The sequence below is a fragment of the Scyliorhinus canicula genome, chromosome 9, assembly GCF_902713615.1.
Source record: "Scyliorhinus canicula chromosome 9, sScyCan1.1, whole genome shotgun sequence".
In the NCBI taxonomy this organism is placed as follows: Eukaryota; Metazoa; Chordata; class Chondrichthyes; order Carcharhiniformes; family Scyliorhinidae; genus Scyliorhinus; species Scyliorhinus canicula.
The window spans coordinates 38,852,810-38,875,996 of record NC_052154.1 but is presented as its reverse complement, the minus strand read 5'-3'; the positions used below and the strand labels follow the sequence as shown (position 1 = coordinate 38,875,996).

The window sequence follows — 23,187 nt, the reverse complement described above, 5'->3', positions numbered from 1 at the left end:
TGGGTAATCTAAATTTTTTTTAAAAAGGAAGAAAAAAAAAAGAAGTGAAAAGTCCAGGACAAGTTTTCTTTCTCACCTTAGGACACAGCGATCTATTGTAGCATACTCCATTACCAGCCTAACCAAGATCCTGTTTTCCCCAACATAGATCTCTGATCAAATCTGGAACCTCAATGGTTTTGTTCACAGTCATTTATTTTCTTCCCAGCTCATTACAATTCCATTAGAGCTTCTTTTAACATTGTGTCTTGAGGTTGTTACCTTCAGGTTTGGGGGGAAAGAAAAACAGATGCAACATTGAATCTATAATCTCTGCGTGCCGAGGAGGCATGCGCTTGCCAAGTTCCTTATAATTCTTTCTTGCTGTTTTTACCCCATGTCATGAGTTGACCACAGTGTTGAATTTTCACTAGTTTTGGATAAGCTAAATATCCACACAATCAATAGAATGTAAGCCACGGGGTCAGTTAACTCAGTTGGTTGGACTCTAACAGCACAAGTTCAATTCCCATACCGCCTTCTCAACCTTGCCCCTCGCCTGGAGTGTGATGACTCAGGTTAAATCACCACTCGTCAGTTCTCAAAAAAGGGGGAAGAGCAACCTTTGGTCCTCTGGGACTGTGGTAATGAAAAAAAAAGTAATTGCTGGGTGAATTCATTCAAGAGTTCTTCAGTCTCCATTCTAATATATACAGAGTTCAAAGTGTACATGTGCATCCAAAAAAAAAATTCAATACAACAACTTCCATTATTGCAAAGCATCCCAAAACACTTTATAAGAATGTCAATAAAATGTGACACCAAGCCACATAGAGATATTAGGATAGGTGTCCAAAAGCTTGTTCAAAGTAGAAATGTATTAAAGCAGGACAGTGTAGAGTAATGGATACAGTAAAGAAACAAAAGGTCGTGTCCAGATGAGGCATGAATAATAATACAGCAGACGCAGAGAGGTTAAGATACTTGGCAGCTGGAGGCACAGTTGCCACCAGTGGTGCAAAATTGGCTATGCACAACAAGCCAGAATGGAAAGGAGCAGAGACAAGGGTGAGCGTTTTAGTGCTCAAGGAAGTTAGAGAGAGAAGGGTGAGACCATGGATGAATTGAAAATGAGGATAAGAGTTTTGAAACTGAGGTCTTAACAGACTGGAAGTCAATGCAAGTCAATCAGCACAAGAATTTCCATTGACCAGAACCTTAACTGACTAGTCATGTAATTACTGCGGCTACAAGAGCAGGTCAGAGGCCAGAAATCTTGTGACGAGTAACTTACCTCTCCAGAGCCTGCCTACCATCTACAAGGCACAAATCAGGAGTGTGATGGAATACTCACCACTTGCTTGAATGTATGCAGCTCCAACAACACAAGGGTTGACACCATTCATGACAAAGCAACCTACTTGGTTGGCACCATATCCACATTCACTCTCCACCGCCGAAGCAGAACAGCATCGACAGATGCACTTCGGGAACTCACTGTGCTTCTCAGACAGCACATTCCAAACCACAACTGCTGCCATCTAAAAGGACAAGGGCAACATACGAACACGACCACACGGAGGTTCCCTTCCAAGCCACATACCAACCAGACTTGGAAATTCCTTCACTGCCCTGGGACTCTCTGTAACAGCACTGCGGGTGTACCTATACCATATGCAGCGGCTCTAGAGGACAGTACAGCACCACCCTCTCAAGGCTGTATTGGACTTGTAAGTCTAGATGTGACAAAAAAGTATGGGTGAAAGTTTCAGCAGCCATTGTGTTGAGGTGGTGGGGAGACAGGTGATGTTATGGAAGTGTCTCCTTTATATTGGAGACATCAAATGTAGACTGGGTGACAACTTTGCAAAACACCTTTCAGACAACAAGCATGACCCGGAGTGTCCTTTCGTTTGTCATTTTAATTCCCCATCTTGCTCCCACTCTGACCTTTCTATCCATGGCCTACCACGCAAACTCAAGGAACTGCACCTGATCTTTCGTCTCAGCACTCTACAGCCTTCTGGGCTCAATATCCAATTCAACAGTTGCAAATCATACCCTCTGCATCCATCTTGCTCTATACGCTTTTCCTGTTCTCTTGCTAGATTATTTCCTTTTTTATCCTTCATTCCAATGGCGGCTGTTTAAACATTCACATATCGACAAACTATTGTTTCTTTGCTATATGCATTACCACTTGGTTTTAGCTTTTGCCTTTGAAATCATTTGTTCGTTAATCTCATCTGCCCTTCACCCTATCACTGACCTTTCCTTTAGTTGTTCCCATTCAGACTCCGCACAGACACTGCCCCAAGTCGGGAATCGAACCTGGGACCCTGGAGCTGTGAAGCAACTGTGCTAACCACTATGCTTCCGTGCTGCCCTCGGTAGCATCTGCTTTGGACAATACTGATACCGATAATAATGATGCTTTGGATAATACTCAATAGAGGCTATGGAACGAGATAAGGGCAGTCCCACCCAGCGGCCCAATGGAGATGCTTGGAAGAGAACGGTGTAATCAAAACCATGTCAAAGGTAGCAAACAGGTCAAATAGAATGAGGAAGGATAACGTGGAGCACAGTCACCTAGGGCTGTTTACTTGCTGCAGCAAGAGAGTGAAAAACGCACTGTGATTCCGAGTGCATAGATGGAGTTTTGGGAAAGATTTGGGAGTCGCCATCATATTCAAGGAGTTTGGAGAGAAAAGGGAAGTTGGAAATGGGATAATAGTTTGCAAGGACAGAGGGGTTAAGGCAAGTTTGCCAACGGAGGAGTTGATTGTGTTAGATTTGAAGGGAAGGTGGGTGGTCAGCAATTTGATGGGAATAGCATCAGAGGAGGAGCAGGAGGTTCTCATGGTGAATGAACTTGGAGAGGGCATATAGGGAAGTAGGAAAGTAAAGAAAGATTTAAGTCAGGGCGGGAAGACTAGCATGGTGCATTAGGAGGGAAGCAGCATAGGCAGGTGAATGAATGGTTTCAATTTTAATGACAAAGAAATCCAGGAACTCCATGCACTTGTTTTTGGAAAGGATCGAGGAGACATGGTGAGGTGTTTAAAAAGATGGTTGATAGTGCCGTGGGTAATCTGTGCATTCCAGGATGATCCTGGAATAGAGTAGTACACACCATCAGCTCTTTGTGGTCCTGTTAGATCTGGCGATGAACAGCTAGACTAGTCACCCTCCATAAATGTTCAAGTATACAGACCTTCAACTTAATGGGGCACAGATGTGGGTGGCACAGGTGGAATGACCAGGGTGAGAATGCACACTGATTTTAATGGAGACAATGACATCAAAGGTTAAAGTGAAGGTGTGAATGAGTAACTTCATGTTGGAATAAATGGAAGATCAATGGTCAGACAGTTACTTCAAGAATTTAGAACTACGAATAAAACCAAGCAGCATTCTAGTCATTCTAGCTGTAGCCGACAACAACTCTATCTTCCCAACTCACTCATGGCTCTCTGTCATTTCATTAACTGTAACCTAAATGCAGGAGACCCTGAAGACTCTATAAACCTGCCAGATTACAACTCAACTAAGTTAAATTAAAACTAGAATTTGGGTTCTATTAGTCATTTAGTAAGGTTATCACATTGTGCTAGTTTAGTTCATTTGTTTGAAATCATTTCACGTAGGCAAAACCTACAAGACAGCATTTCTTTTTTTGCAAGTACCAATGTTCATTGTTTCTTTCCTTCCACAAATTAATGAAATATATTTCAGAAGTCATTAAAGGTAAAATAGACAAAGCACATGTGTCTAATCCTCTGAGCAGTCCTACAGATTTCCTGACATATAACCACGGAAAACATTTTTTTATAAAACATGCAGATGAAGTATGAAATCTCATCTTCAACTACAATTCAGGGTGTATTTAACCAGGAAATTTGTGATCACAAGTAAAAGCCAGATGGACTCATTGCAACATAAAGACATAGACACCTGCAACAGTTTTCATAAAGCACAACACTGTCTGAAGGCAACCTTCACTTGGAATCTTCTTTCTATTTGCAACAAGTTTGCAGTTTTTCAATTTAAAGCTGCAGTATTACTGTGCTTTAACATAAAATCTAATTTTATAAACCTCTAAGGCCATCTTCCTTAAACAAGGATGCCTGAAAAGGTTGCATTGCTCAAATCGGGTGCAAGCCTTATTAGACACCCAACTATTTGGAGTGCTTAGCAGCAAAGATTATAAATAGAGCAGACAGAACCATGCAAACCTGACTGACATTACAACCGAATGTCTCAAAAAGACTCGGACATTTTGTGGTCACATTGTTTTCTGAATTACTGCTTTAAAAATCAAGAGATTTTAGGTTGCTTAATTTTTAGCTCAAAGGAAAACCTGGTCAGTGCAAAAAAAACTTGAAACCACTGAAAATGCATTAATCTACTTAGAAATGCTGCTATTATTTTTAAACAGTCAAAATGTATTTAGATGCGGTCCATGTAATTGAAAAAGCTTTGTAAACATTTTACACAGGCTGTAGTATGTAAAATTGGATGCCATAGAGCTTTTGCCATTTTTAAATACAATTTGTTCTTGTCACAAGAAGATAACAGAGCTTTAATTTAATAATGAAAACATAAAACCATCACGTGATAACTTCAAAATCTTATGAATTCAATGCCAATACCAGAGTCAATTTTGGTTTGACATATGTTGAAGCATCTTGAAATATATTTTGATTTATGTACAATTTAAATAATATTCTCTAGAGTTGGCATGATTATCATCTGTACAAGAGATATCTAATATAGTATTATCCTAACCCTCATTTTGACAATGTCTGAATAGCAGGGATTCCATTGCCAGAAGACTGTGCTACAGAGCTGTATCATAGACCTCCTGATGGGTAAGTCTACTGTCTCTCTCGGATTGAGCTTCTGAAACAGGATCCTGATGCTGTTTCATTTGCTCTTTCACTTCCTCTTCCAGGTCTGGTGGCACAATTAATTGGTCCTCTGGGTCTGGCTGTGCAGGTGCTGCAAAATATCCACATTTTTTCTTTGGTGCCTCTGTAGCCACTTCAATAATATTGTGGCTTTTTTCAAGAGGGACCACAGATCCATTTGAAAATTTCTTACCCTGTAAGTTTGTTGCAGACGAGGACTTCTTCAGATCAGTTCCTTCCTTGTTAATTGTTGACAATGACCCACTGTTCATACCATTTTGTCTCTGTACTTTTAAATAGGTTCCTGTACTGTCATCCTCAGACATGCTAACAAACAATCCCTCATCACGGACTTGTGAAACAGCGGAGCTCCCTGGAACTTTGAACTGGAAACAATGAATGTCCACCTCTACTTCCAGTTTGCTACCATTAGAGATTACGCCTTCTACTGGTTGATCATCATCACTATCAAGGCCATTATCTGAGTGGTTGCTGGAGAATGTCGCACTGGAAAGTTGCCGCTGGAAAACACTAGTGGAAGAGCTTGGATGGAGGCTGCAACGGCGTTCGGAGCGAGGGACTGTACCAGCCTCTAGGCTTGTGGCTGGCTGCTCATCTGACGCTGTAGATCCCACTTCACTGCTAACTTCAGAAGCAGACATCTCACTGTTAAATTCAGATGCTATACCACTACTAGATGATGGGGTGGCAGAATAGTGAGCACCATCTTTCACTATCATACTAACAGGGGCAAATACACCTGGACTAGGTAAGGGAACTCCATTTACCTCACATGTACAGTTGTCTTCCCCAATATTTAAATACACTACAACAGCCCCAACATTGTCATGGCAACCGTAGCTCTGGGTAAGCGTGCACAGTTTCTTAGCAGCAGCCAAAGGATCAGGAATATTTCGAACAGCTTCAATTGCCTCAGCATAGGACAAATTTTCCCAGAGCGTCTTGTTGCCCAAGATAAGGAATTCATCCTGAGCAGTAAGTGATATAGTGTGAACGTGGGGTCTTGGAAGGACCCATGGGAAGAGGTAAGTGCAGCCCAACAGACGTGTACAACAGGTAACACCATTTACTTTATTATCCTAAGGAAAATAAACAAATACATATGTTACTGAATGTTTACTGGTACTAAAATAAGATAACAAAATATACCACACAATTCATCGGATATTAAGAACTGAAAGACTGTTTTGCATTATATAATACAACAGTTGGATAGAAGCATTAAGTTATGCTGTACAGATTCTCAAATTAACAAATGCATATTTGCATCAGTTGTCACGGGCAAAAATAAATAAACTAAATTTGGGAGCCTACCTCAGTTATAATGGCTTTTTGCTGTTTCACTCTTTCCAGTTCTTCAACACATTGTTCAAGACTAAACACTTTTGAAAGTGTCAGTGGCTGCCCATCTCTGCATAACACCACTTGGCTATTGCCCACATTAGCCACCGTGAGAGTGAAATAACTGCTATGGTCACTGGGATCACGGCGAATGTGACACAGTACAGCTGAAGAACCAAACTTCTGCCCCACCATTCCAAGTTTTCTTAAAAAGAAAGGAAAGTGAATAAAACTGTTACTATGAGAATAGCACTAATGTCTGTATTCGTACTTCCATCTTAAAATGAAATGATCTGAATGTATGTTTGGGTTCAGTAATGTATTGTTTATTGAATAAGAGATACAATATTATAATTAGGAAAATTTATTTCTAAACATGGCACGGTGGCACAGTGGTTAGCACTGCAGCCTCATGCCGCTGAGGGCCCGGGTTCAATCCCAGCCACTGGTCACTCTCCGTGTGGAGTTTGCACATTTTCCCAGAGTTTGCGTGGGTCTCATCCCCACAACTCAAAGATTTGCAAGGTTGGTGGATTGGCCACACTAAATTGCCCCTTAATTGGAAAAAAAGAATTGGGCATTTTAAATTTAAAAAAATGTTTTTTGAAACACAAATCAATTTGAAATCATCTTTAAATTAGATCAATAAAGAAATAATGAGACATGATCTCTGAAAGGTTGATAAACAGCAATAATATTTCACTGCATCTTTCAAATAGCTAAACTGATTAAAAGTTAATGTCAATTTGAAGTACACCAGTAAGGTATACCGGAGTATCAAAAGAGGCAGGGGACATTAACAACAGATGCATAATAATTGAAAGATCAATTATTTTGCTGATTCCTATTGCCAGTTTTACTCACCCTAAAAGCTCTCTACTTCCATTTATTACCTCCAAACAGAAAAAAAAGGAAGAGTCATTGCCAGGACATAGCTTCCCAGTGATAAGTTCCAGAATAGCATAATCACAGCCTGTACCAAGGAGCAAGTTTCTTCCCTACCACTGTCACCTGGTAAAATGGTGCTCAGAGTGAAGGAAGAGTAATCTGCTATCTGGTTTCAAGTTATGCTTCAAAAAATATCATATCAAGTGGATTTTCATCTTCGATGTGAGTAGCAGGAGTTCAGCAAATTCTCGGTTTTGCCCACCTCAGTGGTAAGTGCTTGCAAAGATGGGATCTTCATTGCTTTGGGGGGTAAGCTGCAGTCAGGCCAGCCAGTTCTGGAAAGAGGTCTGAGGCAGCCAGAGGGTGCCCTGGTAGGCTATTTAAAAGGCCCATCTCAGTCCTGTGGGATTTCTTCCCAGTTAAAATGAAAAGGCCCTCTAGCCCTCACATCTGCCTCATTACGCATTCATGGCCTGAGAGCCCAGTGAAAATATTGCATGACTAACAGCTCTGGGTCTTGGTTGTCAATTTTCTGCTGTTGATATTTTAAAGGGTCTGGATGATTTACACTTTTAATTCCCTGTAGTAAAAGGATGTGTTTAGACAGTGGAAAATTATGAATGAACTACTTTTAAAAAAAAAAAGTTTTTTTATAAACATCCTATTGTCATTGATTCTGTCCAATTGATAATGAGTCAATGGGCAAGGAAGTACCACAGCTTGGCATATGGGGCATCAGGTTGGGTGGAGGAGCATTGTTTGGCTTGGGGACACTTAACTTTCCTTATGCAGACTACAATTCACAATACCTCTTCAGATCCATGAACCACAATTCTTTAAATAGCTGACACACTCCATGAAAACTGAGGAGGAGTAGGACATGCATGATTATCTCTGCAAAGGAGTGGGCCAGGTCGGCATTGCAGAGTGCAGACTCCCGGCCTGAACCAGCCCACACCCTTAAAGACCCTGGTGAAAATCAGAAAGTCCAGGCATGCAGTTGTTTGTGAAGACTATGTGTGTCTTTCTCATCTTGAAACTTCTCCATTTAGATATATGGAACAGTTGGAAACTGGTTTTGTAAACTGTAACTGCAGCTTTCTCACCTGTGCGAGACAAGGAATGTGTGGGTCATGTAGACATTGTCCACATTGGATTGCTGTAATTCTTCTGCCAACACGTCACCCACAGTGCACTGCAACAAACGAGGGATTTCCATATTTCTGTCTCCATCAAACACTCCATACAACGCTTCCAAATTATCTCCAAAGCTATCTAGGGCAAGAACTGAAAGACAGAGTCTGGGAAATACAAAATATATGTTTGTGAGTGAGCAGGAATTTAGTACCAATCCAGGAAGAGACAGTGAAAACCCAGCACTTTTCACATGCTGACACAATGCAACATCATATGCTACACATTGCAACATAACTGTGGTTTGATATTATCTTGAAATGGTCATAGCTCCCATTTCTCTCAAATATATTCTGACTTTGATTTGATTTAACCAAGCTCTACTCAATTAAGATAACAAAGCACATTTACAAGAGATGGACTATACAGCACAGAGATGGACTATCTGGTCCAGATAGTCGGTGGCGTTTATACTCATATGGGTGTTCGACTAATCCATTTACTTCAACTATCCATCATCAACCGCCGCTGATAATTGTGTTAGCATGACTTTATTACCAGATTTGCTCATGATATAACTCTTTCCTTTTAATGTTTGATGTACCCAGAAAAGAGCTGCATTTAGATTGCAGAGGACTAGTTACATTCTGCAATATGGTATACCTGACACGCTACAATAGGTGACTGTTTGTAACGCCATTTAAAAGTTTTTACTGAGGGTGGCATGGTGGCACAGTGGTTAGCATTGGTGCTTCACAGTACTGACGACCAGAGTCCAATCCTGGTCCCAGGTCACTGTCCGTGTAGAGTTTGCACATTTTCCCCGTGCCTGCGTGGGTCTCACCCCAACAAGTCAAGGATGTGCAGGGTGGGTGGATTGGCCACGATAAAATTGCCCCTTAATTGGAATTTATTTTTAAGTTTATACTGATAAAAATATCTTCATCAAAATGGATACGAACTGTAGCCATCTAAGATGGCCACTGGTAACACAAAATGGAAGACTGCAAAGAATGCAGGGAAAAACGGACATAGTAAAGAGCAAACAGCTTGCAGAAGCTTTCAGCATTGAGACACTTGCAAAAACCGGTTTCCCGACAGCTGCAGAGTTCAGGCAGCGCTGTAAATGGGAAAACAGTTTACATATTAATGAGGTGATACCAGGACAGTCCCGGGCACAATAGATACACTCAAGTATCAATCGATACTTTCAATAGCGAAGCAGACACGATGGAGCCAGCGAAGCCAGGACAATGAGTCCTAAGAACCGCCCCAGCCATCAAGGAACGGCCCTAGGATAGGGGGATTCAAATCATATCGATTGGGAAAAGGTCCAATCGATCCCCAGCAGGTGAGGAAGCCCGCCCCAAGGGGCACGGACCCCCGGGGACCTATAAAAGAGAGGTTCCGCACATGGTTCAGTCTCTTGTCTCCGGCCTCCGACTCCAGAATCCTGTCTTTTACACCAGCCGTCGAGCAGCAGCCATCGATAAGTAAGTGCCAAACGACGGGACTCGATTAGAAGTGGCACCCCCACTCCGAGAGAACCCAGAAATTTGAATTGGAAATCTAATTGGGAAAAAGGAAATACCACAAGTGTTCAAGGAGTTCAAATCAATAACGATAATTCGGAAGTGTGTTTTTGCATGCGTAACTAACAGGGTTGTAAGGTTAAACTGAGAGATTTTTGTTGCAACAAACTGTCGGAAGTTTTATAAATCGGAACATAGCGAAAGCCCTACCCGTATTTTAAAACATTACCTGATCATCCCCTGTTCCAAATTAAACACAGAAAGAGGAAATGGCCATGCAGGCAATGGAACGCCTCATGAACCCAGAGCAGTTCGTGGTCGCAGCGACCAGCAGTAGCAGAGTAGGCCAGTGTCCTGTATGGGAGCTGGAACTCCGCAAGTATCTAAAAGGGAAAGGATGGCCCCTTTGGAGTGAGTTTAGTATGAATGAGGAGACAGGTCCCGGGAGTATAGGACATACTTGGTGGGAGAACCTCTCTCAAATTCATAAGAAAAATCTTAGTAAAGCACGCAAGCCGAAGGCAATTGTGTCCCATTTGGCACAATTGCGAGGCACTGAGGAGGTCGTTCGGATGCTCCGAGCAGAGTTAGAGGAACAAAACAGAATGAGTAAAGTGGATGTCAGGGACATCGAAAGGGAAAACCTCGAGCTAAGAGGGAAGCTGGCAGAGAAGGGTAGAGAGGTAGATGATGCCAAGAGGGCACATCAGTCGTGTCTAGTCCATCTGAGCAGTTCCCAGACCCAATATGAAAAAGTCTATCAGAATGTGCAATGTGCAGTCCTGATACGAGATGAATCAGAAAAGCAGGTAGAGGCATTGCAGAGGCAATGCTCTGACCTAAAGGCAGCTTTAAGAGCACTCCATGCTGCCACCACTGAGCAAAGACAGAGCACAGTGGACCACGCAAAATGCAGGAAGCAGATTGCGGAGCTGCAATCGTTGCTTTCAGTGCAGAATGGGTTCCAAAGCACCTTTGGAACACAGTTAGAATTTAGAACAGTACAGCACAGAACAGGCCCTTCGGCCCTCGATGTTGTGCCGATCAATGATCACCCTACTCAAACTCACGTATCCACCCTATACCCGTAACCCAACAACTCCCCCTTAACCTTACTTTTTAGGACACTACGGGCAATTTAGCATGGCCAATCCACCTAACCCGCACATCTTTGGACTGTGGGAGGAAACCGGAGCACCCGGAGGAAACCCACGCACACACGGGGGAGGACGTGCAGACTCCGCACAGACAGTGACCCAGCCGGGAACCGAACCTGGGACCCTGGAGCTGTGAAGCATTGATGCTAACCACAATGCTACCGTGCTGCCCCCGTTAGGGGGCATCTAACAACAGTTAGATGAGGAGAATGCCCCAGATTGGCAGGAATTAAGCGAGACAGCGCAGCGCTATGTTCAGGGAACATGTGTGCCAGCAGCGCAGCAGAAAAGGGAAGCACCCCAACCCCCCACAGATCAGATAGCACCCGCACCAATGAACCCAGTCACCACCCAAAGAAAGGCAACCACAGACGGCGCACCCGACATCACCTACACCACCCCCTTAACTGTAACGCAACTCAGGGACGCGTGTGAGAAAATCACTCCGTTTCTGTCCACCGCAGACCCCCACCAATTTTTCGCTAAAGTAAAACAGCAGGCTACCATGTACGGCCTGGATGAGAGAGAGCAGGTTAAGCACACGGTTTTGAGTTTAGACTCATCAGTAGTTGCAGCCCTCCCCGACCCACAGAACGTTGGAGGAGGCACACTAGAGGAGATGCATACATCCATTTTAGACGCGATAGGGTACAATAGAGGAGACCCAGTCGAAGGCCTAAATAGATGTAGGCAAAAGAGGACAGAGCACCACACAGCATTCGCAGAGAGGCTGTGGATCCATTTCACTGCAGTTTTTGGCGTACTAGACTGCGCACATTTAAACCGAGACACCATGGTTAAATGGACCCGCACCATAATCTCCCATGCCACAGATGCAGGACAGAATGCTTGCAATAGTTATGACCCCTCAGAGGAGGCCCATAATGAGAAATGGGTTCTGAAAAGATTGTCCCGCGCTTGGGAACAATCTGCCCAGGGCAAAGTTAAAGTAAAGACCCCAGAGGAAGCTCAGGCTGCAGCGGATATTCAGGCAGTGAGAGCGCACCAAAACCCCGCATGGGTAAACGAAGGGAAGAACAGCCCTCCACAGAAGTTGCAGGAATGCTACAACTGTGGTCAATTAGGCCATTTTGCAAAAGAATGCAATGCCCCACAGAGATCACAGAGAGGCCAGCAGACAGGCACTCTGAACAGGAATAGAGCGAAGCCCATCCATAGTATAGGGTTACAGTCAGGACAGATCAATGTGGCTGGAACGGACTGACGGTGTTCGGGCTCCCCCACTTGGGTCTGTGACACCCTCTGGGACCAATCCGGAAGGCCGGTAGTCACGGCAAAGGTTAGAGGGAAGCCCATAGAATTACTTTGGGACACAGGAGGGTCCCGCACCACAATTAATTCCACCACCACAGCACAGGCAGACACGTGGCCGACCACATCCACAATTACACTCAGCGGATTTACAGGTCACTCGCAGCAGGGACACATTACAGCCCCCGTAGCAATTCAGCTAGGGAACATCTCCACCAGACACCCCGTTGTTTTAGTTAATCTACCCCGCACAGCAGAACACATACTGGGTATCGATTTCATGAATGCCCATAGCCTGTCGTTCGATCCAGTAAACCAGTGTGTCTGGAGAATGGCAAAATCGGACAGAGCACCCGCAACTCTCACAGTAGGAGAATATGCAAATCAGATTAGCGCAGTAGGCGACTATTGTTTCGACTTGACCACGCTTAGAACAGACAGACAAGTTAGGGCAGTTCCAAACCGACACAGGACAGCATTTGCCAGTCACCGGCACGACTGCGGCAGAATGACTGGACATGTTCAAGTTACCGGACCTGACCCCAGACCACAGAAACAGTACCGATTTCCCCTAGAAGCAGAGGGAGAAACTGGAAAGGTAATAGACAGCTTATTGGAGCAAGGGGTACTTAGGACAGTAGCCTCGACCAATAATGCACCTATTTGGCCAGTGAGAAAGCCCGACGGATCATGGCGCCTGACCATCGATTATCGGGAACTCAACAAAGTAACCCCAGCAGTAGCCCCCACGGTAGCAACAAGTCCCAAGACCATGCTCAAACAGGGACTCCACTCAAAATTCTTCACGGTTTTGGACATTAGCAATGGCTTCTGGTCAATCCCATTGGCAAAGGCGTGCCAGTACAAATTTGCCTTCACATTTAAAGGACAGCAGTATACGTGGACATGCCTCCCACAAGGATTCCACAATTCCCCCTCCATTTTCCACCGACAGCTGGCAAATGGTTTAGCAAAATTTTCCCGCCCCGAATGTCTGGTACAGTATGTGGACGACCTATTACTGCAGACAGACACCAAGGCAGAGCACATTACGCTTCTGGCCGAGCTCCTGGAACTTCTGAACTCAATCGGATGTAAAGTTAACCCCAGAAAGGCCCAAATATTAGAAAACCAAGTGATGTATTTGGGTACAGTCATCACGCACGGCAAACGAGAGATCGAGTTCAAAAGAATTGAATCGATTGTCAAATTGCCCCTTCCCCAGAATGTTTCAGCCCTCCGGTCGTTTTTAGGACTGGTTGGGTACTGTCGGAACCATATCGACGGTTTTGCAACAAAGGCAGCCCCACTCTCAGACCTCCTTAAGAAAAGGAGCCCCATGGGAATGGCTTCCGCAGCATACAGAGGCTGTGGAAGAGTTAATAAAGGCCCTTAGCGCAGCACCCGCGCTACAAGTCCCAGACCAACTCTCCCCCTATGCAATAGAGGTAGCTAGCACAGATCTGACCCTCTCGCCGTGCTCCTCCAGGAACGGCACGAGCAGCTAAGACCCGTGGCTTATGCCTCACGACTTTTAGACCCCGTAGAACAAGGATTTTCAGCCTGCGAGAGGCACCTCCTAGCAGTTTTTTGGGCAGTTCAGTACTTCTCGTACATTACCGGACTCAATCCCACCACCATTTTGACCGAGCACACCCCCACACAGTTACTTTTAGACGGTCGACTGAAGGACGGCTCAGTGAGCCAGATCAGAGCAGCTAGATGGACGTTACTGTTACAAGGACGGGACATAACAGTTAAACGGACCAGGACACACACATTTTTAGCAGACAATCTCCAGTATCCAGGACAGCCCCATGAATGTGAGATTGTAGCACCCCTACACAACACAGGACCCTTCATAGCAAAGACACCCCCCAGAAAGATAGGGAATTCAAGCCAGAGCCCCCAGCACACAGACACGTGTGCCCCACTGAAAATATATGTGGACGGTTCATACACAGTTTTAGATGGAGAACGCATCACTGGATGCGGGATCTATGTGGAGGATGCGCAGGGTCGCGCACTAGAGGAAATTTCTTTAAAATTACTGGGTCACTTAGGTGCGCAGGCAGCAGAGATCGCGGCCATCGCATATATAGTGGACCACCCAGATTCGTTTCCCAGCCTGGCGGACATATATTCGGACAGTTTTTTTGTTTGCAACAGCTTGACCGATTTTTTACCCCTGTGGAGGATACGAGGTTTTGTCTCCGCAGACGGGAAACCCCTTCCATCAGCCCCATTACTCCGCCACATCCTAGACAAGGCAAAGGATAGGACTTATGGCATAATTAAAGTTAGGAGTCACCATAGGTCATCCCCCCCTGGAAATGTAAAAGCCGACGCACTGGCAAAAGCAGGTTCCAGGCGAGGTCACCTTTGGACACCCCCAGCTAGCGCACCAGCGAGCGCCCCTGAGAGTGCAGTTCAGGTCTCACAGACAGATATTAAAAGATTTAGTTGAGGCACAGAAACAGGACGGAAATCTCAGGGAGATTTTTAAAGGAAACTTTGTGGCCCAATATGATAGGTTCAGACACGCTTTGACCACACATGAGGGTGTGATCATTAAAGACAAACTGTATGTGGTTCCTGAACAAGATAGGAATCAAATGATTGCCTTATTCCATGACAGTCATGGACACCAAGGGATCGGCCCGACCACAAGACACCTCAGACTACTCTGTTGGTGGCCAAACTTACGAAAAGATGTCACACACTACATCGAGAATTGTCTAATTTGTGCACAAAATAACCCGTAGAAGTACTCAAAGGCGGCACAACTTAGCCACACTCGCCCCGTTAATGGCCCCTGGACAAACCTCCAGATCGATTTTATAGGACCATTGCCCCCTTGCAGGAATGGCTATAAATATGTTCTGGTAGTTATAGATAACTTTACCAAATGGGTAGAGGCATTCCCTTCACGAACCAACACAGCTAAGACAGCTGCAAAGATCCTGACCCACCACATCTTTACGAGATGGGGTCTCCCCAGAAGTAGAGAGTCAGATCAGGGATCTCACTTTACAGGACGGGTCATGAAGAACGTCCTGACCATATTTGGCATAAAACAAAATTTCCACATTACGTATCACCCCCAGTCAAGCGGGATAGTAGAACGCATGAATCGGACCCTAAAATCGACCCGTAGGAAGATGGTGCAGGAGAACAATTCGACTTGGGATTCAGTGCTCCCATTCGCACTAATGTTCATCCGCAACACGGTTTCATCATCCACAGGTTTCACCCCACACACACTCATGACCGGACGCCCTATGAAAGGGACAGAATTCCTTTTAGGACTGGACATGACTAGCCCCGAAGTGACGGCCCTCACACGAGATAGCAGTCAAAGAATTAGTGGAAACTGTGAGGTCTGCACAGTTAGCAGCCGCAGTAACCCATGGCAAGTGACGAAAACAGAGCACGGCTTGTTTTAATAAAAATGTACACCCCACGGAATTTCAGGTTGGGCAACAGGTTATGTTATCTGTTTACAATCCCAGCACGTTTTTGGCTCCTAAATTTTCCGGCCCGTATTCAATTTCGGACAAAATCAGCCCCTCCGTTTACAGAATAAAATACCCCAACGGTAAGACTGCGTGGTTTCATATTAACCAACTGAAGGCTTATGGAACACAGTCCAACCACTCACACCATGTCCTACTGGACGCAGCAGAACATCTCGCTCCGCCCACAAGAGACACATTTCCACCCTCCCCCTCACAGACCAGTTCCTCATCGGACTCGCCCTCGACTCTGCCCACTGACTCCAGACCACACCCCGGAACGCCCACAAGCTGCCACAGCAGAGACAGCGACACTGACTGTGACAATAAGGACAGCCACAGCACCCCACCCTACAGCCCCCACTTCAGCGACTACGACCCCGACACCAGTGACTCCATGGAGATCACCTACATTAAATATCCAAACCCACACCCAGACCCACCACCTGACCCTGACGACACCGACTATGCCCCTTCAAATTTAGACCCCACATTTTGGCACAGAGACAATTCTTGGCGACTTGTCCGTAACGACGAGAGTGACCCCCGGTCACATAATGCACAGATTGCATGCCTGATCCATACGAGAGTATGGGATCCGGGAGAAAAGGAAGACTTGATGTCTGACTCCCGACACAGCAACCCCTTCGTGACCCTGTTCACAGAGAAAGAGAAGTGAGGTGTCCAGATGATGTAACAGAGGAACCGCTTGAGGGAAGCGATATCCTTTCTGATGGAACCTGCACGTTTGTTTGTTTTGTTTACATGTTAAGGGTTTGATTGCAGATCGGACACTGTCTTTTTAGCTGAAAAGCTTGTGACCACCTCACATACACGTTAGTTTGTCCGCAGATATCTCTGAGAACTTCAGTTAGATATCCTCTGGTGAACCGACAAAGTTCACGATTTGTCTTATGTTTTCAGATGTTGGAGCATCTTGGCTCCTCCCTTGTTTTCAGGTGCCCCTCTATTCTGGGAATAGAGGCTGCAATTCCATATGAATACATTCTTGCCCGTTCATTTCAGGTTCCTCAGGCAGTGGAGAAACGGCATTGAGGACCCGCCCTGTCTGAGAACCCCCTTTTGGTCAGCCAAGCTCGGGTACGGCACAGCACGCCTTACCCGGGGATCCCATTCAAATCTTACCCGTAGCGGCCCATACGCAACTCATTCGACCTTTTCGTTTAAAAATTTGGTTTCATTTTTCTTTAGGTAGCCCTTCGGCAGCCATCCCACATGCTATTTACATCCAGGAACATTCGGATGGTAAATCGCAAAGCCTGCGAGATGGCTCGCAGTGAAAAAGTTGTTAGGTGTATGTTTAGTCCTAAATTCGCATTTGAAAAAAAAAATGAGGTGAGTCACAGGGTGTGACTTGGCCATTCATTTAAGGGACAATTGGAATGAGAGGACAGATACACTAGCATTACAGATATTAAACTGTGTATTGACAGATACTGTGCTTGATTCCATAGCTTTCGAACAGTCGAAGGAGGGATCACAGCAAGATCAGCCATACAAAAGGAAGAGAAGGAAGAGAAGAAAGACCACGATGGAAGCCTACATATTTTTTACTGATTATAGTTGTATTTTTGCGCGCGAATGCAAACCATGTTTCCCCCATGACCCCCGCCGTTAATGTTTCCCACACACCAACTTCTCCATGCTCAGCGATGAACAGCGAGGTTCAATATTCATGACCTGGTACTCGCTTTCATACATAATTGAATCACTGTTGGTGATTGCAATTCTCTGCATCATAGTACAGACCCTCAGGGTGAGGAAATGGAAAAGGAGAGCCTCCCGCTCTTGCCCCTCAACCATTTACCGAGTCCAATCCCCTATTTTCGGTTTTCACCAATCCCCCCAACCCCTTGATGTACAAGAGATTTATTTAATGCGATCTGTAAATAAAAGGATTACGGATGTATTATATTGTTCTGAACTCGACTGCCGAGTCAGAAAGCGAGGTGTACTGTGGTATGAATGAATAAGATTTTAAATGTGATAGGATGTTTTAAAAGTAAGACGAGAGTAGTTGTTTCGATAGGTAGAGGTTCCCGATTATTGGTAATGCATGTCCCCTTTGACATAGCGCCAATTAGAGAAATGTTAGCTAAATATTTTGCCATAGTTAAGGACAGAGTAGACGCCCTGGAACTCGCTAAGGTCAGGGAACCCAAAGGAACACAAAGGAACCGTACATAGGTGATCCTTCACAATTTCTCGTGAGGATCACAAGGAGGGAGTGTAGCCATCTAAGATGGCCACTGGTAACACAAAATAGAAGACTGCAAAGAATGCAGGGGAAAACGGATATAGTAAAGAGCAAACAGCTTGCAGAAGCTTTCAGCATTGAGACACTTGCAAAAACCGGTTTCCCGACAGCTGCAGAGTTCAGGCAGCGCTGTAAATGGGAAAATAGTTTACATATTAATGAGGTGATACCGGGACAGTCCCGGGCACAACAGATACACTCAAGTATCAATCGATACTTTCAATAGCGAAGCAGACACGATGGAGCCAGCGAAGCCAGGACAATGAGTCCTAAGAACCGCCCCAGCCATCAAGGAACGGCCCTAGGATAGGGGGATTCAAATCATATCGATTGGGAAAAGGTCCAATCGATCCCCAGCAGGTGAGGAAGCCCGCCCCAAGGGGCACGGACCCCCGGGGACCTATAAAAGAGAGGCTCCGCACATGGTTCAGTCTCCTGTCTCCGGCTTCCGACTCCAGAATCCTGTCTTTTACACCAGCCGTCGAGCAGCAGCTATCGATAAGTAAGTGCCAAACGACGACCGCTATTTGACCTAGGCAGTACTTATACCCTTGCCGACCAATAGTGACTCGAAGTTGCAGACCAGAACGGAACGAAGGCCTTGTTCCCTGACCTTGCCTGTTCCTTCTTAGATAAGTATTAGTCATTTAATGGTAGAAGTAAGTTAGTCTTTAGCGTGTGCATGAGTGTTATTATAATTGTTTTATAATAAACTCTAATTGTTTTGGACTTACTAATCAGTGTATAGCTTTATTGCTTTGAACTTGACCTTGATACTTGTGACGGTGTCTTTTACAGCACCTGGCGACTCCAGAGCATAGAAAGAGAAACAGAGCCAAGTGAGTGTTAAGTACACTTACTCAGAACGAGCAACAGAACAAAAAAAATGGCACAATTAATGTTTCAAGAAAGAGGAGGGCTTAGGTAAAATGTCTTCAAATGTTGACTATTGGGAGCACGGAATGCTTTTCCACATGGAATGGTTAATGCAGAGGCCATTCTAATTTTTAGATGAAAAATTAATATTTAAAGTGGGAAAAGTGAGAGACAGTAGCATCAGTTTTGGATTACTGTAGCAAAATGAGGCACAGATATTTTGGGACAAAGTTTATTTGCAATGTAAACTTCAGTGGCTCTAAAGTGATTCCTTTTTAAATTAACATGTGTTTGCTTTCAGGTCATAGTTCAGATGTCAAAGAGTTCTTGATTTTGCTGCTGTCAGAACCAATGCACCATGCAGGAAACAACCAGGCCACGGAGTCTAGAAGAGATTGCACAGTGCAACAAAGAGAAAGTAGAGGGAACATTAGTCAGAACATTTTAATGTATTCTGACAGTAGCCCCAGTAACATGAACTATCTGTTTTTCCCCACAATTCAGAGTCCCCATTCCCCAATCTGTCACAATAGGAGTATTATAAATAGTTTATAATCTTGTTGCAAAATCTACAGCTAGCAATTCTCAATGCACAATGAGTTAACAAGGTGACCGTGACACACTGACATGTGATACAAGTGCCTCACTGTTGTAACCTTTGCGATTCAGTAAACAAGTACTAGTTACAACTTGCATGTGCATTGTAACTTTAATGTAATTAGAAGTTGCAAAGCACTTTGCAAAGCATAGAACAGTTAGAGCAATAGCATAATTAGGGTGGATGAACGTGCAGTCAAAATTGGACATTTTAAAGAGGGTTTGAAAGAGACAGATGAAAGGAGCACGATTAAGGGATTTACAGGAGTATACGACTTTGATGACTAAAGGTTCCGCCACCAAGCAAAGCATCTCTGAGTTTGTAGAGGCTTGATGATCTGACGATACAAAATTGGTGAAGTAGAGCTGGGTGTCATCAATGCACATACTGAAACTGACCCTATACCACAGATTACGTCTCCAGGAGCCTGCACATAAATGATTAAAAGACAAAAGATAAGGGAATTTGGAGAACTTCAGAGCTGATCATTGCAACGGGTTAGCTCCATAGTTATAAATAACATTGGAAATAAGTAGAAGCAGTTCCTTGTATGGGGAGAAGATGGAAAATTCAACCAAGTCAGATGCCATGTAAATTTGATGATGAAGAGGGATTAAAATTTGCTGTGCCCCATTGGGAAAATGAACAAATGAACCTACAATATTTAGCTCACCAATGCAAATAGTAACCAGGCTCAATGCTACTTTACTTGTTTCTGTGTCCTGCCATTTCAGAATAGCCATGACTCCAGAATGTCGGAGCTCCTGCTGGATCACTAGTCGGTACAGTAGGCTTCTGATCAATTTTCAGGGTAGTGATATGGCTGCAATGAAAGAAAACATACAGAATACATAATTTTATTTTGATTTTCAACATTTACCCTTGTATATCAGATTCATGCAATGTTTTTGTATCTGGGAGAGCAGTGCAGTAGAACTTTTATTTCCCTAATTTGCAGTGCTGGTGCAACCCATGATACAGCCAAAGGCACGGTATGTTTAATTCCAAATAAATAAACTGGCCATCAAGCACATACATGACAATGATGTTTCTCAACAAAAATCTTCTTCACAAATGAAAAAGAAAATTCTTCAGTGCTACTTTATTTTAACACACAAGTCTTCTGGTACTTCTGGTTTAACTCTAAAAAGAAATCTCAATTTGTCTTTAAACAGGTTTAAGGAAAATAACTTCCAAGAGAACAGAAAAAGGTAATAAAAGTTGTGACCAAATCAATTAAAAAGACACAGGCAAGAGAAGACAACGAATAAAAGCAAGGTCTATATCTTTAGTCAGATGCCCATTTAGGATTGTGCCATTATCGAAGGATCCATCGTGGATTCAAGTGTGGCAGGAGTTTTAGAATCCATAGAATCCCTACAATGCAGAAAGAGGCCATTCGGCCCATCGAGTCTGCACTGACCCTCCGAAGGAGCACCCTGCCTAGGCCCACTCCCCCACTCTATCCCTGTAAACCTGCACATTGATCATGGCTAATCCACCTAACCTGCGCATCTTTGGACACTAAGGGACAATTTAGCATGGTCAATCCACCTAACCTGTACATCTTTGGACACTAAGGGACAATTTAGCATGGTCAATCCACCTAACCTGCACATCTTTGACTGTACAGAGGAAATCCACGCAGACGTGGGGAGAATATGCAAACTCTACACAGACAGTCACCCAAGGTCGGAATCGAAACCCAAATCCCCTTTTGTACCTACTTTGTATCAATGTTCACTACTGAAGAACATGAATAATACAACATTGGACTCTTGGTTATTTAATCAATCCTGCCTTTTCCCCATCACAATCTCCCTTTTGTTTTCTCTCTGTGCCCTTTTCTTTGGTTCTGTCCTTGATTTAAAGCTTTTCATCTCTAGCATGTTCCAATGCTGTTGTAAAGTCATCAGCCCTGAAATATTGGGCAGAACTTGTTTTCAAGTTGGAATTCCAACGATGGATCAAGTCCTGACCCCACAATCTGTCAGAAATGATAACCCGACAGTTTTCGAAGGAATCATAAAATTGAAAAAAAAATTCCTACCTGCCAGACTGCCATTGTGTAGGGGGGGAACCCCTCCACAGGGCAACACAGTGGTTATCACTGCTGCCTCACAACGCCATGGACCCAGGTTCAGTTGCAACCTTGAGCAAGTGTCTGCGTGGATTTTGCACATTCTCCCTGTGTCTATGCGTTTCCTCTGCGTGCTCCGGTTTCCTCCCATAATCCAAAGATGTGCAGGTTAGGTGAATTGGCTAGGCCAAAATTGCCCCTTAGTGTGCCCAAAGATGTGGTTAAGTGGGGTTACAGGGAAAGGGCGGGGATTGACCCTAGGTAGGGTGCTCTTTCAGAGGGTCGATGCACACTCAACGGGCCAAACAGCCTCCTTCTGCACTGGTTCTAATTAATGGCGAAAAAATGCAGCTCGCTTTTTAATTAAGCATGGCCTCCATCACTTGGGGAGCAGACGCTTGTCAATGCAGATAAAGGAACAGGAGGTAATGTCATGATGGTATTCTCAGAACTTACAAACTTTTAAAAAACAAATATGTTTCCAGCTTCCAGACTGCCATTGTATAGGGAGAACCTTTCCAGAGTATGGCTATGGTCACTGCTCTGCTGGAGGACGGGATTAAAATGAGCGGCTAGTTTCATTTTTGGCCAGCGCACAATGGATTGAATGGCGTCTTTCTGCACAGTAATCTTTTTGTGGCTCTAGTTGACTGCATAATTGCCTTGATTGGCTATCCAATGCTTGCAGACGAGTAGACACTTTGCTCAGGACTTAGCCTGTTTGAAAATGGTTCAAAAGCGGAACTGCGCTGACAAACCACTACATTGATCAGCGACAGGAAATTCCAGGTCTGCCTGCCTCTGAAAATTCAGCAAATTAAATCAGTTTCTCTCTTTACAGATGCTATCTGGCCTGCTGCAGGTTTTTCAGCATTTTAAAACAATTTTGTAATTTGTATTGACACTATATTTGAACAGGTGGATATCTACCTGAATATCTCCAGAATCTTGTGGTCCAGGACCAGGTTTGTGTTGCCAGCCAAGTCCAGCTCCTGCAGGGTGGCTGGTAGGGTCTCAGGCATCAAGATCTCCACAAGTTCATTACAGCTGAGGTCTACTAGCTAAAACAGAATAAGGACAATGAGTGATAACACTGGTACCAGCTGTGAGTGAATAATGTTTGTTTAATCACTTATCAACTGAGCAAGAGATTGAACGACCAATAGGTAAACTGCATGGTTATTCCTTGCAATTTTAAGTCAAAGTATCCACAGATAAGGCTCACTGGGCTAAATCGCTGGCTTTTAAAGCAGACCAAGCAGGCCAGCAACACGGTTCGATTCCCGTACCAGCTTCCCCGGACAGGCGCCGGAATGTGGAGACTAGGGGCTTTTCACAGTAACTTCATTGAAGACTACTCGTGACAATAAGCGATTTTCATTTTTCATTTCAGATAAAGCAAAGATAAACAAATCCAACTAGATCAGGAATACTGACTGTTTGTGAGTGAATAATAATGTTTGTTTAATCACTTAGCAACTGAGCAAGAGATTGACTGACCATAGATAAGTTCCACGGTTATTCCATACGGTTTTAAGTCAAACTATCCACATAAAAAAACAACGCTAACAAAATCCAACTAAATAAGGAATATTGACTGGAA

At 44.2% G+C, this 23,187-nt stretch overlaps 1 protein-coding gene across 2 annotated transcripts in view; it reads right to left on the bottom strand.

Moving 5' to 3' along the window:
• Window positions 1-3,653: 3,653 nt before the first annotated feature.
• The window catches only part of LOC119971252 (PH domain leucine-rich repeat-containing protein phosphatase 2-like), a 128,410-nt gene continuing 108,876 nt past the window's right edge, over window positions 3,654-23,187 (bottom strand). For both annotated transcript variants that reach the window (XM_038806539.1, XM_038806540.1), the window contains 5 exons: window positions 22,515-22,645; window positions 20,214-20,327; window positions 8,249-8,443; window positions 6,228-6,459; window positions 3,654-5,992 (listed from right to left, as the gene is read on the bottom strand). In XM_038806539.1, coding sequence (XP_038662467.1) covers window positions 4,823-5,992; window positions 6,228-6,459; window positions 8,249-8,443; window positions 20,214-20,327; window positions 22,515-22,645 — 1,842 coding nt within the window. In that variant the 3' untranslated portion in view covers window positions 3,654-4,822. The remainder of the gene's footprint in view (window positions 5,993-6,227; window positions 6,460-8,248; window positions 8,444-20,213; window positions 20,328-22,514; window positions 22,646-23,187) is intronic.